The 17857-nt window shown below is 54.4% G+C and overlaps 1 protein-coding gene across 1 annotated transcript in view; it reads right to left on the minus strand.

The window, feature by feature from the left end:
- Positions 1 to 17857, minus strand: part of ITPK1 (inositol-tetrakisphosphate 1-kinase) — a gene marked incomplete at its 5' end in the record, with an annotated part of 161923 nt that overhangs the window by 31049 nt on the left and 113017 nt on the right. The window contains one exon of the mRNA XM_010836263.1: positions 10397 to 10514. Within this exon, the coding sequence (XP_010834565.1) occupies positions 10397 to 10514 (118 nt within the window). The remainder of the gene's footprint in view (positions 1 to 10396; positions 10515 to 17857) is intronic.

Here is a 17857-nt window from a genome sequence, read left to right on the forward strand (position 1 = left end):
TTCTGACTCTGCAACCAGATGGTATATTCCTTGGGACCTGGCCTGACCTCTAGCCCAGTGCTACTCAGAGGAGGCAGCCCTCAGAAAAAACTCTCTGACAAGTACACATGTGTGAGATGAACTGAAGATGGTATAAAAGTGAGCTGAGCCTGGAAACGAAAGGAGAAGGGGAGCACGGAGGAGCACAACTGACCGGCACAGGGTAAGAAAGGTGGCAGTGGCCTGCAACTCAACTGGCCGCCATGTGGCACTGTCGGCCTGGCACAGCCCTGGTGACCTCAGCCACGGGACTTGCGGGCTGGGCCTGGCCTGCCAACCTGCAGACTCCAGTCTTCATGACTCATCCAGTGCCAGATTGTCCAAAGTCACCTTCAGCCTGCCGTTATACTGTTAGAGGGCAGGAGCTCCGTGCTCTCGAATCCTACATGGCATAAGACGCTCTCTGTACACTCTGGGAGAACCAAGTTTCAGCCTGACAGCAGCTCTGAAAACATCTGGATGGTTTTTTTGGCCTACGGCGATGGCAGCTGCCCAGTAATTCAGGACAGTCAGGTGAGGGCTGGGAAAGCACCGCAGGCCCAAGCCAGGAGGAGGCAGTCAGGAAGGGCAGGGATGACAGGCCCACGGACGAGAGGAGATAGATGTGAGAACTGGTCTCTCTGATGTGGAGCTAGGCCTGGGCATCAAGAGGGCACTGCCTGTCCTGACCTTGATTCTCCTGCTCCCGCTGTCCACTTATAATGTCCCGTCCACTGGCCTGGCCAGGAAGGGCTTCAGTGTCCAGTCACTGCACCCCACATGCCTCCCCCAGGCGGGGCTCCATCCTCACCTTGCTCTCTTCAGGAGGCGTGCTTCCTGGCATGACCCCCAAGACCCTCCTCAGTTCAGTTCAGTTCAGTCGCTCAGTCGTGTCCGACTCTTTGCGACCCCATGAATCGCAGCACGCCAGGCCTCCCTGTCCATCACCAACTCCCGGAGTTCACTCAGACTCACGTCCATCGAGTCAGTGATGCCATCCAGCCATCTCATCCTCTGTCGTCCCCTTCTCCTCCTGCCCTCAATCCCTCCCAGCATCAGAGTCTTTTCCAATGAGTCAACTCTTACACTCAGGAACCATTCCCTGCTCTGACACAGCACGTCTGTCCCCTAGCACCTACTTCCAGTTCCCTCTGCATTCCCTTTACCGAAGGTGACTCAGCTCTGCCTGTAGCCCAAGGGCCCCTGGAGGCACAGGGGCCTGGATTTGAGTGGGGATTTGTGTCAGGCTTCAAAAGGCTGGAAAATACCTGGACGATGGTGACATCATCATGCCTCTTCAGACCCATCCATAGCCCCAGGTGAGATGAGACTGAAATAATACGTTTTAAGACAGTAAAGTTCCAGCTGCGTGCCCTGGGGATACGGGGACTGGGGAGCTTGACTCATGGGAACCACATGGAAATCTGCCAGGGCTTTGGGCTGGATTCCAGGAGAGGCCTACCCTTGTCCATAGAGCCTCTTGCAGGTCACGGTTATACACAGTGGTGGGCAGGGGGCCTGGGTCCCGACCCTGGCCCTACTCTCTCCCTGGGCTAGCCGCCTCTTTGTGCCTCTGTTTCCATATTTCCAAGAACGGGGTGGGAGGGGGGTGAATAACATCGGTACCTACTCCCCAGGCTGTTGATGAAGATGTGAGGACCAGCTGAGTCACCATAAGCGGCTGTGCAGGGAGAAGCGCCATGTAACGCTTGACTGCCGTGAGTCGGCGTTGGGTCCCCTCCTCCCTGGGCACTGAGGTCCAGCCTGGGCGTCCCTCTGAAGCCACCATGGGGTCGAGGGCCCCTCTGGAGCGAGGGCTGTCTCAGGTGCCGCTTGCGGTACCCCCTCTGGGAAAAGGGAGGAGAGAGGCCCTGTCCACTGCTCGGGCCCCGAGGGGCTCAGACAGAGCGGGAGGGTGAGCGAGGCTCACGGGCAGCCCTGCAAGGGAGCGTGGGTCCCGAGGCAGCCCTGGGGGCGAGCCTTCCCCGAGGCACGACGTGGGCACTGCTCACTGTCCAGTTCACCCGGCTTGTCTGAGGAGAAGAAGGGCCTGACACCTCGGAAGGTCACGTGAGGACAGTGCATGTGAGGAAGGGCCCAGGCTCCGTCCACTCGGGCCCCTGGTCACGCAGACCAGGCAGTGACCCGGGGGCCTCAGGGCCCGGAACCAGCTCCGACGGTGCCCCTGCCCAGAGCCCTCTGAGGGGAGGCAGAGAGAAGCGGCACGTCCCAGGTGTAGACAGGCTCACACTGTCTCCCTGCCACCTACACAGGGCAGGGGGCAAGGGGATGAGAGGCAGCCCAGCAGGACTGCTGTGCGGGGGGCCCGCCTGGGGCTGCCTGAGGCACCAGGACGGCTGGAAACGCCGAGGCTGCGTGAAGGTGGAGGGGACCGTGAGAAGGAACGTGGGGGCCTGTATTCTCTGAGAGCGCCCCCTGCTGACAGCTGGCAGGGACACCACACCTCAGTCCTGCAGCCGCAAGGAGCTGGGTGCTCACCGCCAAGAAGCGCAAGCCCGGGCACGGGTTCCTCCACAGGGTGTTTGGATGAGAACACAGCCCTGCTGACACCTTGATTCCCACCTGTGACTTCCTGAGACCAGAGACCAACCATGCCAGGTAGAATTCTCACCTACCAAGCTGTGAGATAACAAGCGGCAGGCCGGGGGCAGGCGGGGGTGAAGCTACCGAAAGCCACTCGGCTTGTAGCAACCAGTCGTGCAGCAACAGGAAACTCATAGGCTTGGTCACTAAGAGTTTTCAAAGAGGGACCCTCACTGTGCTATTTGGAGACACTAGGTGGTAGGGTGGGGGCATTTCAGCAGTGGCTACAGTCCCTACCCTGCTCCCGGGAGGCTTCTGAAGGGCCTCCTTAGGCCCAGCTGCAGCTGCCACCTCCCTGCTAGCAGCCTGATCCTTGGTTCACCAGCTACAGGCTTGCTGTGGGCAACCAGCTTGAAATTATTGGAGGGGGTGGCTTCTGGGTACAGACAGAGGGGAACAAAGGCCACAGGTCTGACAGGCCCTGTCTGACATGGTCCTGGTCAGCTGGACAAGCAGTCTCCCTCCCGTCTGACTCAGCTAATGACCTGTTTCATCCTGAGGGGACACAGTGCTACTTGTGCTGGGCATGCTCGAGGCCAGGATCGAGGAAGGCAGACACGGGCTGGCAGAGACAGGGACATTCCCGAGTCCCGTTCCAGCTTATAGAAACGGCTGCTGGAAACGCGGATTAACTCTGTGGCAGCTGTTTGCACTGATTTATGGCCCCTTCCGGACCCAAAGGCTTGCTGCCCCACTCAGCTCTGACTCCCAAAACGCAGCAGCCTTTTTCATTTTCAAAACGTTTTGAAAAATATTTGAAGTGCTCTCTCTGGCCATACACATTCTAAAAGCAGAATAGAAAATGTTAGCTTGGCCCAGTGCAAAGATGAAGCTGCCAGCAACGAAACAGTCCATATTTTAAAACAATGACTCATGGGACTTCCCCAGTGGTCCACTAGTTAAGGCTTTGCCTTCCAATGCAGGAGGTGCGGGTTCGATCCTTAGTTGGGGAGTTAAGATCTCACATACCTCCTGGCCGAAAAACCATAAAATAACACAGAAGCAACATGTAACAAATTCAATAAAGACTTTATATATGGTCCACATTAAAAAAATCTTCAAGAAAAAATGAGACAATATCCTTAATCCCAAAAGTGGCTCTAACCGATGAATAAGAAAAAGACCACCAACCCAAGAGAAAAATGGGCAACATGAAAAGATTCATACTCAGAAGAAACGCAAAGGGTGAACAGACACATGAAGAAATGTGCAATCTTGTCAATAACAGAAAAAATGTAAATGAAAGTCAGACAGTTATCATTTCTCCAGCAGCTATGTACAATGGGGCGAAAAATTTGTTCAAACATTTTGGAGAACAATCCAGCAATATCCACAAGGTGAGAGATGTTTACCGTAGTCTTTGGGAAATTCCACTTCTAGGGATTAATTTTACAGAACTCTGCAGAGACCTGTGTTGACTGCAGCTCAGTCGGTGAGAAGAAAAAATCCAAATCAAACTGGAATGACTCATTGAGGTCAATATAATTGAATAAACTATGCTTTTTTTTTCCCCATTCACGTGCTGAAATATGATGTTGCCATCAAAAAGGGCAGATCAGACCTACTCCTCTTCATCTTTGAGGGCTGACATGAAAAGAAGCCAAGACATATATTCTTGGAGAAAAAGCAAGTTATATGAGAACACAAGTAATAGATGCTGTTTCTTTTTTTTTAAGCACACATGTATTTGCACATGTATGAGAAGGGTCTGGAAGGATTGATTCCATACTTAAGATGGGCGGCCTCTGGGCAGAAAGGAGGGGGATCAACAGGTGTGAGAATCACCGACAATCAGGGACCTGCCTGCTGACAGAGGGGACTCAGGACCAGTTACTGTGCAGGCCTCGGGGAGAGCGGCCTTCCAGTCTAGCAATTCGTGGGGTGTGCTGGGTGGGGCAGGCCTCTTCTCAGAAGCACGACAAAAACAAGGAGGGGGACCCATAACCCATGAGGTGGAAAGGGCTAAACACTGGAGGTGTGGCTCCCCCAGAAAGAGCCCTGGACTGAGCTAGAGGTTCCCTCGCACCAGACCCCAGTCTTGCGGGGTGGGCAGGCCGACACCTGGGGGGCAGGGCAGGTAGCTGTCTCAGGGGTCAGCTCCTCACAAGCCCACTCGCAAGGTGTTGTGTGAAGCATTTTCCTGGTGGGTTCATCCAAACTCCAGCCTCCTGCACAAGAGCAGGGCTGGAAGCTGACCCTGACTCGGGAGCAACGGTGTTCAGGGCTGCACCGCTCTCTTCTTCGTCCTCCAAGACTCCAGGCCCTCCTACTAACCACCAGCTCTACCACGTGCCTCCCAGCCAGGCCCTGGGCGCGCTGTGGGACCAAGGAGAGGAGCTGAGAGCACCTGGGCTCCAGCTCTGGGCTGGGCCCCCTGCAGCGGGCAGGGAGGGCCAGGCCTTCCCCATGCCCCCCGCCAACCCCGACTTGAAGGGAAGGCAACCAACCCCCTCATGACAGATGAGCAGACGACTCAGAGAGGCCCAGTGACTGCCCAGGCCACACGGGCAGGGCTGAGATTTGAGCCCAGGCTTGTCAGTGCCAAACCCTGTTCTTCTCCACTACCATGTGTCACTAACCTCAAAAAGGACAGGACTTTCGTTTCCTCAATAAACTGTATGAGGCAGAGACTCCATGACCGAAGCAGGGACCCTGTCTGGACAATGCCATTGCCTGGACACCAGGGGGTGCCTGGGAGCAGGGCCAGAGCCCCGAGCTCATCCAGCGCGTCCTCGGCACAAGTGCAGGTGAAGAGAGGCGGTCCACGCAGGGGCCAGGAGCTGGATTCAGGAACCACTGGCCAAGATGATACCCCGAGGGTGTGGGTTCAGATTCCAGCTCTGCATGCAGCAGCTCTGTGTCCTTAGCCAATTAGACTCAAGGGACACTAGTAACCTCACCGCTCTGGGGGGTAACCGTAGTGCCTTTCTCACAGGGGTCATCGTGAGGATTAAATTAACTAATACAGTGCCTGGCACGCAGCCGGTGCTGCCAGGGTCAGCTACCCGAGCACTGACAAAGCAGCCCCAGAGGAACAGGGACCTGCAAGCCGCACAACACAGGGGTTGCAGGCAGACCCGGGGCCTGGGCCTTGACTCCAAGGCCTCTCTCGCTGTCTCCTCTCCCACCAACAGCCCTGTGCAGCTCCCCAAGGGCAGACAGCCAGCCCCCACCCCTGAGTGAGAGCCCCCCGGCTCGACCACACACACCCACCCGAGGCAGCTGCTCTGTGGGGATCATTTTTCCCAGGCTCTTCGGCAAGTTATTTTCTCTTTGCTTGGTGTCTAGATTATTCCAATTTAACCCAGCCCCCAACTGGCCTCCAAGATGAGTCCTGATTAAATTCCCACAAAACCCACAGGCAGAGACACTCGATCTGCAGAGGGCACCCCCCTTTCCTGGGGAGGCCCAGCATCAGATGGCCAACTGTTACCCCCCAGAGTATGCGTGTGGGGGAGCTGCCGGGGGAGCTGCCTTGAGCCCACAGCCGTCTCGGAAGGGCCTCTGCGCCCTCCACTAGGTGATCTGAGACCTTCTACCACCTGCTGACCCCAGGGCCAAGGACACACACCCACATCATCCAGTCACAGCCCAGCTTTCTCAGCCATTGCTCCAGCCAGTTTAGGAGCCGGCAAGAGCCTCGCCTGGGATTGTGTGGCCTGGGGCTGCAGGGCCAGGCCTTGGGCTCTGGACTTCTGCCTCAAAACCACAGCCCTGGGCAGCAAAGCAGGTGCTTGTGAGAGACGAGGCCTGCAGATGCATGTCTAGCAATCTTGGCTGGTGACGCAGCCTCCCCATCTCCCCTCAGGCCTGCAGCAGGCAATGTTTAACCTCCAGGAAGCTCCTGTCCTTGGCTTGAACTGGATCCAAGTTCAAGGCCATCTGTGCCTCTGGTAAAGGGTGTGGGTGCAGCCCCGCCCAGAAGGCATCATCCATGTGGGAAACCTGTGGCCTAAGAACCCTGGGGTGGGTCCCTCTGTAAGCCTACCGACCTCATGCTATATGTTAGCTGGGCACATGGTTGCCCAGAATAAAGACCACAGTCCCCAGTTCCTTCGCACCTCAGTAGGTAACTCAGTTTTGGCCACTGAGATGTGAACAGAGCATCACCATAGCTTCTGGAACTTTTCCTTAAAAGATACCCAGAGCTGTTTCCCTTTGCTTCCTCTTTCTCAGTCCTTCTCTATCCTAACGTCTAGATTGTGGGTGTGGCTGGTGGAGTTTCAGCACCACCCTGGACCAGGAGGGGCCACACCAGAAGAACAAGGAGCTGAGGAAACTTCGGCTTTTACGTGAGAGAGAAATGGAGCCCATCTCATTTAATCCACCCTCCCCCAGGTCTCTACTGTGACACCAACTGTCTGTGGTTTGGGACACACAGGTCTGAGGCAGGAAGGAGCTGGCCTCCCCCAGCAAGCTCTGAATTAGAAACGATGAACTCTAGGAGCATGGAACTGAGATGGTGCTGACCACGCCGAGGTCCTCAGACAGGTGAGGCTGGGAGCTCCCCACAGCTCATGCTCTGCATGGAGATGGATGGCCGCCTCAGTCCAAGGGCTCTGCCTGCTCTCCCCAGGGGACCCTCCCCACGTGTCACAGCCCACCGGGCCACCCCCACTGCAAAGCAGGGGGTCTTGGTCCCTCCCTGCAGCGCCTCCTCCATACCGCCCTGTCTTCTGTGCAGCCATCCGGGATCTCTGAGGACAGGGAAAGCCACCTTGGCACAGGGGGGTGGTGACAACTCCCAGAAGCCTCTGCCAAGCCCCTTCTCCCAACACAAAAGCGGTGTCATTTGGATGGCTGCAATTGAGGAACTTAGAGGGTAATTACGGCCCTTTACTGCAGGGCTTCCAGGAGTAGCAGGAGCGGGTGGGGGCGGCCGGGGATGCACTTCCCAGAGAAGGTGCTCTGCATCTCACAGACGCAGCCTCGCCTTGGAGGATGGGATGTGGGAGCCAGCAGTGAACTGCCCCGGGTGGGCAGGAAAAGGCTCCAGGAAGCCCCAGCCACTGCCTGCCCTCCTGGAAGAACACCAGCCCGGCTCGGTGCACACGATAAGGAAAACCCCGGGCGCAGCGGTCACGGCCCACCCACACAATTCCTGCTGGCCCAGGACCAAGCCAGTCTTGAGACTTGGGTCAACAAGTTCTCACTGGGCCCTCTAGTGGGACACCCCCGCACTGACCTCTCTTGTGTTTGAGCTGAGTGGGGTCTGTCCTGTGTCCCCACTGGGGGCCAGTCACCCGCCCCTTACACCTGTGGGGGTCACCCTCTGCAACAGGATACAGGTAATGGCCATCAAGATCCATCCCCAGGCCGTGTCTGCACTGCCTGTCTAACATGCATCCTCGTCTCACTTACTAGCTCACATACCTTCAAAGGCTGCTCATGAATGGGGTCCCCCACTGCCCGAGGTGTTCTGAGTCCCCCCACCCCTGACCGGCGGTCCATAAGTTGACACAAATACCCCCACTTCATCTCCCTCCCTGCTTCACTCCCACCTCTGCCCTGTCTGGGAGGCCCAGGCTTTCACCCCCTCAATACTTGCCCTCCCGAGAGTTAGTCCTGCTTCCTGTGCACCCTGCAGTCTCACCCCCAAACTCACGTGCTCACACACTAGATCTGGGCTCACCTTTGACCCCCAGCCCTATTTCTCTGCTCATAAAAACAAAGACAGACTCTTAAGAGCCAATCCAGTCAGCTCAGCCCTTTCCAGTGTAACAGGAGCAGGAAGAGTGGACCCCACTGCTGGGTGACCCCATGGGCTAAGGCCCAAGCTAAGAGCACTGCAGACATCATCCCAGGTACCCTGACCCTGGGCCCTGTGGATAAACCACTTTTTATCCATCTTACAGAAAACAGGCAAGGTCAGAGCAAGTGACTTGGCCAAGACCACAAGGCAGCAAGATTTGTAACCAATCTTAGTCTGTCCCCTCCTCAAAGTCTGGGCATTTTGCTCTAAAAAAGCCCTCTCAGCGGTAGCCTCCCTAATCCCATCAGAAAGCATCACTCTTCTCATGGACGTGTTGCCTCTGCTGACCTGCAACTCTGCCCATTAACTGGGCCTTCTCATCTTCTATGGTCATCTCCTGTCCCTTCACAAATAGTTGGCATCCGACGCACACTCTTCCTAGGAAGAGGCAGATTTCCTTTCTAGAAGCATTGTTTGGCCAAAACATCACTACGGATCTTCCTTCTCTAGGAGTACTGGTTGGATCCAGGGAAGGAGTGCAAAGAGAACAGAAATTGACACGGTCACTGATCACTCCAGACCCAAGGATGGAAGGACGCTAGCATGCTGAAGAAGCCTGCCTGCTTTGGGCCATCTAGGAAGCCACGTCCTCTATGTTGTTATTCAGTTGCCCAGCCATGCCCGACTCTTCACGACCCCATGGACTGCAGCAACGCCAGGTCGCCCTGTCCCTCACCGTCTCCCAGAGTTTGCCCAAGCTCATGCCCATGCCCTGTGCTTCCTGGCAAAGGCCAACCACCCAGAGCAAGGGGCCTTAAGACCTCTTCCAGGATGGCCAGGTCCAGCACCCAGCTCTTGCGCAGAGCAGAGAACCAAGCAGGCATTGATTCCCCTGGCCAGGGTCCATGACTGTACCCATGCCAGGGGCTTACTAGATCCAGGGCCCTCTGACTACAGACATGGAAGTCAAGCTTAGGTGTTAGGAGTCGGGGAGCCTGAGGGGGAGAGGCCTGGCTAGATTCTGACTGGGCGGTTTCCAGGCTGTGTGATGCTGGTACATCAGCGAACCTTTCAGGACCTCCTCTGCCACACAAGGAGGATGACCTGGCCCACCCTGATGAGCACCAGCAGGGAGAAGGTAAGAGGAAGGCTAAGCCCAGTGCTGGGCACGCAGGACATACCCAAAAACGCTGCTCCTCTCTGCCATGCTGGTCCTGTAAGCCAAGGCACCCAGCATCACGTGAACACACACTTGGGCCCAAGTCACCACCCTGGTCAGGGTTCAAGGCAGCCCCCGAGGCCACACACATGGGACCGAGATAGCAGGAACGGGAGCTGCCTGTCCCTCCTCAGAGATGAACCCTCACCCAGCCCCAGGGCCCAGGAAAAGCACTTAAAACAAAAAAATTTTTTTTTAAGAACTCTATGCAGGGACTGTGTAGACAGGCGGAGAATTAAGAGCTTACTGAGCGTGAATCTTTCTGAAACGCCCTTCTCACATAAACAGACACCTTGGGAAGGCGGTCTGACATCTCTGGTGCTGCCCTGCCCGGGAACGCGGGGAGCGTGAGTCCTCTGGGGCAGGAGCCGGCAGCTGGCAGGAGACACTCCCGCGGCTAAGTGGGAGGTGCCGGCCTGCAAGAATAACACGTACCCCTGTGAGGTCCAGCCGCCACATGACATATCTCCACGCGTTTGATTAAAGGCCTCTAATTTCTCTGTTTGTCTCTTTTGCCCAGTTACATAACTCCCCTTGCCTGCCTGCCGCTGAGCTGTTCACACACTTCTGCTCTCTAACCACTGTGTTATCTGGATATTTCATCACATGCATGGGTTTAAGACAACAAAACAAATCTGTCTTGATGTGGCTAGAGCTACTCCCCCAAAAAGCACCCTGGGGCTTTCATTACCTAACTCTGCCAGTCACGGAGGGAGAAGGAAAGGCCCTCCCCAGAATGTACAACTGCTTCCTGTGTCAAAGTGCTTAAAACGACCAGACCCCATCTCTCACCCAAGCAAGGACCGCCTTATGTCCACGAGGTGGGCCGACTGCCATCGGGGCCGAGCCACTGGAGTCCGTACCTTTCATGTAGGCCTCGATCTTCCGGATGAGCTCATAGGACTTGGACCGGTCAAGCAGGGTCCTGATGGCAGGAAGAGGGTCCAGGACAATGGTCTCCGGGTGGGCATCAATGTATTCCTGGAAGGAAAACACACTTCTTCTGGTTAGAGAAGGGAGACTGATGCTGCAACGGGGCTGACAAGCAAGATTTCATCCCGTGTGCCCTCCCCGCATCCATCCCTCTGTTCTCCGTCCTCCCACCAGGCCTGACTTCTGGCTGGGGCATCACCTGGTCTCAGGACACAGGCTCCACTTAGCCCCACTGGGATCACATGACTTTGATTAGACCAATCAGCATTTTCCACCTCCTGGGGCTGCTGTCTCAGGAGAGGACATGTGACCAGAGTCCATCCAATCAGAGGTAGGCTCAGCACTTTTGTTGGGAATGCTGGGACACTCTCCCTCTTGGAGGACAAGAGGAAGCTGGGAGACTGGGCAGCTGGGAGCAGTCATCCTAAGATCTGAAGGAGACAGGCATGATGGAGCCAAGCTCAAAACAGAGCCCAAACTGAGAAACCAGAGGTGAGAAAAGGAGAACCACTGGGTTCTGATCAGCTGGTTCAACTCCTGGATAGAGCCTCACCGGAAACCAGACCTGCTCCCAGGGTGGGTTACGCTCAGTGAGAGGGGCCAGGACCCTGCCCTGAAGGCTTCTGAGGCAGGGCTGGGGAGAGTGGGATGCCAGGATTCTGTAGGTCTGTGAGAAGGTGATGAAACACGTGACATAGGCCAGCCACCTGACCCTCGGGTGCCCACTCCAACAAGTGCTTATTAATACCCAATGGCACCCCACTCCAGTACTCTTGCCTGGAAAATCCCATGGACGGAGGAGCCTGGTAGGCTGCAGTCCATGGGGTCGCTAAGAGTCGCACCTGACTGAGTGACTTCACTTTCACTTTTCACTTTGGTGCATTGGAGAAGGAAATGGCAACCCACTCCAGTGTTCTTGCCTGGAGAATCCCAGGGACGGGGGAGCCTGGTGGGCTGCCGTCTATAGGGTCGCACAGAGTCGGACACGACTGAAGCGACGCAGCAGCAGCAGCAGCTTCACAGTAGACCATGGACAGGTAAGCAGAACTGTGATAAGATTAGTCTTTACAGTCTTCTTGGGGAAATAACATTAAGGCACATTAAGAACAAAAAACCATTATCTGAAACAGGAATTCAACAAAAGACACAGGAAGATGTTTCCAGGAAAAAAAACACAGGATCGTGGCCCTGCCATGGGGCACCTCTATGACTCGAGGAGCCCCAAGTCAGTGGGGGAGAGCAGCTTGTCAGGCAGACAAAGTAGAAGAGACCATCCCTCTGGCCCTAAAACTCTATGATGCTAAAGACAAAAGTGAGGGACGCTGGCATTACAGGAGATGGGCTCAGAGAGGAGGCTGGCTGTAAGGAAGGCCATTCACCAGCTGTTGTTACTGTGGGTTGAACTGTGCACGCCCACCCCCAGATCTGTTCAAGTCCTAACCCCTGGTCCCTGTGAACTTGACCATGTTTGGAGAGAATGTCTTTGGAGATGGAATCAAGTCAATGAGAGTGAAAGTGAAAGTCGCTCAGTCATGTCCTACTCTGTGACCCCATGGAATTCTCAGACCAGAATACTGGAGTGGGTAGCCTTTCCCTTCTCCCGGGGATCTTCCCAAGCCAGGGATCGAACCCAGGTCTCCTGCATTGTAGGCGGCTTCTTTACCAGCTGAGCCACAAGGGAATCAAGTTAATGTGAGGTCATATTGGATTCAGATAGACCCTCATCCATCAACTGGTATCTTCAAGAGGAGGAAAATGGGGACCAAAGACACACAGGGAGAGGGCTGTGTGAAGACAGAGACTCTGAGTGAGGTCAGCTGCAAGGCAAGGATGGCCACAGCCACCACGACCCTCCCGCTCAGACCTTCAGAACGAACCAACCCCACAGACACCCTGACTTCAGACTTTCAGTCTCCTCAACTGAGAGAATAACCTTCTGTGTTTTAGGCCACTTGGTCTATAGTACTTTGTTGTGGGAGCCCCAGGGAATAAACACACCAGCTTAATTCACCCTCCCCTCCAACTCCACAAGCTCCCTCTGTGAGGTCAGCAGAGGCCAGGGGGAAAAGCCATAATGCTTCTTTTCTAGCAAACCTTATCAGCAAAAAGAATGTGCCATTGGGATTATTCTTTTTTTTTTTCCCCCAGTGAACCTATTTTGGTTCCTAGGAATCATTTTTAAGAGCTCTCAACACAAAAGCCAGAGATTCATATCTCCCTCTCTGAAATCTGCTCCTGCCTGGTGTTCCATACCAGAGTATCTGGTGATGGGTTCATTGGTGTCTTTGAATTTTTTATTTTTAAATGTCTCTGCTCCCGAGGGGTGGCCAGTACAACACACATCTGAGGAGGCCGTCTTCCCGTCCTCACACCTGTGAAGTCCACGGCGCCTATACGCTCTCGCCCCGAGAAGGTCCTCTCCAGCACGCGTCTGCAGACCCAAGTGCAGAAGACAAGCTGCCTTCATGCCTCTTCTTCCTGAGAGCCTGGCCCGCTGCCCGGCTCACACAGACGGGCCAGCACTGGTAAGGCAGAGCCCACATCTGGACCCAGAGGGGACGGGGGACGAGCTCAGAGGTGTCCTTCAGGAAGGTCTATCCAGGGCTGTCCTCAGGCCAAGGAGCCATTCTCTCTCCTATGGCCGCAGCCTCATCTGTGCACCGGTACCTCTCTGCTGCCAGATCCCCAGAGGCAACTCCCACCATCGGCATGGTTCCTTCCCCAGAGTGTGTCCCTCAGAACTAGGCCTATACTGACACCAGGGCCTGTCACTCGGGAGACACCAAGACTGCAATATATGATACAATCAGACCATGTCCTCATGTTAAAAGGTCATCCACTCAAGTAAAGCAACTACATAGACTCCAATACAAATTAATTATAAAAAATAAATAAAAGTGAAATGCTGACATTTTTTTAAAAAAATAAAGTTTGAAGGGTGAAATCTAAGAGAATAACGTAGGTAAACTTCGAGAGATTACTTGGAATTAGATTATGATGAACTTTATGATCAGGGCTTCCCAGGCGGCGCTAGCGGTAAAGAACCTGCCTGCCAATGCAAGGAGACATAAGAGATGCTGGTTCAATCCCTGGGTCGGGAAGATCCCCTAGAGGAGGGCATGGCAACCCACTCCAGTGTTCTTGTCTGGAGACTCCCACGGACAGAGGAGCCTGGAGGGCTACGTTCCCTAGGGTCACAAAGAGTCAGACACGACTGAAGCGACTTAACAGGCACACACACAAACTTCATGATTCAATTAAAGCAGACTAAACTCTACACTAAGGATTAAAGAAAAAGAAAAGGTTATCCACTCAACAAACTTCGCATCACCCACAGCGGCATCCTGTCCTGCAAACAATGGACAAATGACAGCCTTCGAGGGTTTCCCCTACTCAATCTGGCTGACGTATTCACGTTCTGAGTTACAAACGAAAAGTTCGTGATGCCCTCACCACCACTGCCCACCTCCCCATCCCCGAGCCCGCAGGGAGAAGCCTGGCACAGAGGGAAGAGCGAGGGACCGAGAAACCCCCGCCCCCGGTTGCCGTCATCTCCCACTGTCACCCTGGACGAGCCACTTGGCATCTCTCGTCTCGGTTTCCTTATCTGTGACTTGTGAGTCTAAGCTGGAGAAGCCTAGGAGTGGTGTTTATGCGGCATGCTTCAAGGCCACACATGAGGCTGCTCTGCAACAAGCCGGGCAGCCATGTGGTAGAGACACAACAGGTAACGACAGGGACACGCACGCTCCCTGCCTTCCTCCAAAGGGGAGGCAGCATCGGAGACGTCGCTTCCGCTTCTCCCCCAGCCACCAAGGGCCAGTAAACCATGACCCCTCTCCCCTCAAATATCCCCACTGCACTACCGAGAAGACTTGTCCACACAGTTGCCAGATAACACAAAGCTTGTTCTGGTCCCACTTTTGTTCATTTAGGGCAGTGGCCTCTATAGAGAGAACTCGGGCTCATTAAGACGTGAACTGAAGCCAAAGATGCTAGAAGAAACCAAAGTGGGAAAGATCTGACAAGCAGGCGCCAACAAGCTTTGGACCCGGGATGAAAGCATCAGGATTAAGAGAAGAATTATTCCTGAACACAATCTCTTTCAGGACAAAGAAGGAGTTTTTTCCAATCACCCCACTATCCACAAGCGGATTTTCTTCCAAGCCTTTCAGCTTATCTATTGTATCGCGGGCCTCATGCATTTTTCACAAGTCTCTTAGAATTACCAAACACACTGCTGGAAGGGTGAGTGCTCAGTATCATTTTATCAGCACTTGGAGGAATAAAGGCCCAAACCATCTCCATGGCAAATGGTAAACACATTTCTGTTAGAAGGCCTGTCTCGAACACCTAGAAAGGCATTCTGGAAGTTAACTAGGGGGAGCCTGGCTTTGAGAAGCCAAGGCAAAAGAAATGCAGAAATACACAGCCTGGGGTCAGCAGGGCCGGGGGAGGTTTGGATAATACTGACAAAGGGGCACAGACCAGCCAGATGCCCCCAAGGCCCAAGGGGTTGTGAAGCTGAGAGGGGCACCTGGCCCTCTGCTGGGCCGGGGCGGAGGCAGGCTGGGGTCGAGCTTTCCCCGCAGGGAATCTGAGCCGAATGAGAGGACTGAGATGAGCACAGGAGATCCTGTTTCCTCCGCATTTACAGCCCGGAAAGGAGCAGGACTGCAACACGAGGATTTGCTCTCCTCTGAAGACAAAATGCAGGTGGGAGTCCTGAGTTCAAATCCCGCCTCTGTCACTCTATGTCCGTGAAGAAGAACCTGGAATTAAATCTCTGATGTTCCCTTTCCTGTGGGTAAATGTACATTCTGAATAAAACCTGTCTCAGGAAACTGCGTGGACAGCGAGGAGATGACAGATATGAAAAGGGTATGGGGAGTTCCCTGGGGTCTAATCGTTCACTGCCGTGGCCAGGTTCGGTCCCTGGTGGGGGAACTGCGATCCTGCAAGCTACACGGTGCAACCAAAATAAATAAAAATTCAAAAAAAAAAAGAAAGAGTTGGTAGATAGAAAATGAAAAGGAGGCCCATGACTCTGAGGCATAGAGACACTTAGGGCCCAACCTGACTGGAGGCCTCTGAGACTGCTGTGCCCTGCCCCGTCCAGCAGACTGACGGCCAAGGCCAGCGCTGCACTTCGGGGTGAGCACCTGGGCTGCCCCAGGCTGGCCCATGGACCCTCGGGGCACAACACAATCCCCCGCCCACGGCAGCCACCCTCCAGGGCAGCTCGGGTCCTGACGGAACCCAGCTGCCTGCTCCTCACAGGGCAGCAGGCGAGGCGCCCAGGACCCGCCCCCTGGATCCTCAGGAGGTAACAGGGCTCTGGCCCACTTCTCCCAAACGCCACAGGTCTCTTTAGAGAGTGGCAGCACAGGGAACTGGGGCTTCCCTGGAGCCTCGGATGGTAAAGAATCTGCCTGCAATGCAGGAGACCCAGGTTCGATCCCTGGATCAGGAAGATCCCCTGAAGAAGGGAATGGCAACTCACACCAGTATTCCTGCCTGGAGGATCCCATGGACAGAGGAGCCTGGCAGGCTACAATCCATGGGGATGCAAAGAATCAGACACAACTGAAGAGACTTAGCAGCAGGGTCACAGGGAACTATATTCAATATCCTGTGATAAGCCATAATGGAAAAAAATATTTTAAAAGAATATATATATATATATGTATAACATCATACACATATGCTCTACATTGTGCTGTAGAGCAGAAATCAACACATTATAAATCAACTTTAGTTCAGTGAAAAAAAGAGGAAGTGGTGACTCATATTTCAGAGATGCATACTAAAACAATTTACAGATTAAACACAATGTCTGGGATTTGCTTCACGATGACCAGGTGCGGGGGGTGGGGGAGGGAAGGAGGTGAGACACAGGTTAGAGCGGAGCGCCCACAAGCTGCTGGCCGCTGAAGCCAGTGATGGATGGGGGAAGACACTGCCACAGCCTCTCAAGCATTCTTAAGTTTTCCAAAACAAAATGTTTAGGGGTGGGGAGGGAGACGGGAGGGAGGCTCAAGGGGGAGGGGACGTGTGTACACGTGGCTGATTCATATTGAGGTATGGCAGAAACCAGCACAATACTGTAAAGCAATTATCCACCAATTAAAAATAAATCAACTTGAAAAAAAGGAAAAAAAAAAGTTTGGGGAGAAATGGGGAGGAGTGGGGGAAGTAATGAAATCCTCCATCTTCAACTCCCCATCCCCCCCAACTGTGCCAGAAATGAGTTCAAACAGCAACACAAACTTTCAGGAAAGAGCAGGAGGCAGGCACCCAGATGGGAAACACAATGAGAGACGACAGGGTAAAGATGATAATCAATAAAATAATTGATCATAATTCGAAATACTAGCAGCTCCTATTTGCCCAGGACTGGCTACATGCAGGCCACTGGATACAGGGGTTCACAAGTATCATTTCTTTACATAAAAATCCTATCAGGTAAGAGCTAAAACTATAAATCTCTTTGAAGAACACATCTCTGTAAATCTTCGAGACCTTGGATCAGACAATGGTTTCTGAGATATGATACGAAAAGTACAGGCAAAAAAAACTCCACAAAAACTAAACTGGACATCATCCACATCAGGAGCTTGTGTCCAGGATGCGACCTGCCTCGGACCTGGTGCTCTGCAGCGAGGGAGGGCCCGGGCATGGCCTCACCTCATCACGTTCAGGACCCAGGAAGGGGAAGCCTGTCCACTGGGCTGTGTCCTCCAACCCCGACAGGAGGACTGGGGATTCAGACGTGATGGACAGGTGGAAATCTATGCCTCTGAGGGCTAGGGGAGCTGGGATGGAGGAAGCACCACCACACAGCAAGCTGGGCATCTCGGCTCTTCCCTAGGCCTCAGCTTCCTTCTCTGTCAAGCAAAGGTCACTGCTGGGAAGAGGTTACACATGTTAAGAGCTGAAGCTGCCAGACTTGGCACAGTCCTGCCTTCCCCACTTGCGAGGCTGGGCTTCCATAAGCCTCGGTCCTCACCTGTGCACAGCTGAGTTGGGCAGGTCTAAAACAGCAAACACACCGAAGCCTGGGGCCGGCGAGGGGGAGGAGCATGGAGAGGCTGGGAGTTGCCCTGACCTCCCACGAACAAGCGGTCTCCTTGCTGGGTCTCCAGGTGGCCGGCTGTTTGAAAGACGGTTTCCTGGGCAGTCACATCCAGCAGACACTGAGGCAAGCCCCACAGTGGGAGGAGCCGGAGGCCCTGTCCTTGGGGTGCTCTCAACCTCCATGGAGGCTGGACAGAGGACAGCACGTGGATGCTAGCAGCGGAGCATGTGCAGGGCTAGGTGAGCTAAGTGCCCGCTCCCCCACCAAGCACTTCTGCATGTTAACCTGCAGCCTGGAGGGAGAGGCAGAGGAG

This window comes from Bison bison, unplaced genomic scaffold (assembly GCF_000754665.1).
Source record: "Bison bison bison isolate TAMUID 2011002044 unplaced genomic scaffold, Bison_UMD1.0 scf7180017864061, whole genome shotgun sequence".
NCBI classification, from domain to species: Eukaryota; Metazoa; Chordata; class Mammalia; order Artiodactyla; family Bovidae; genus Bison; species Bison bison.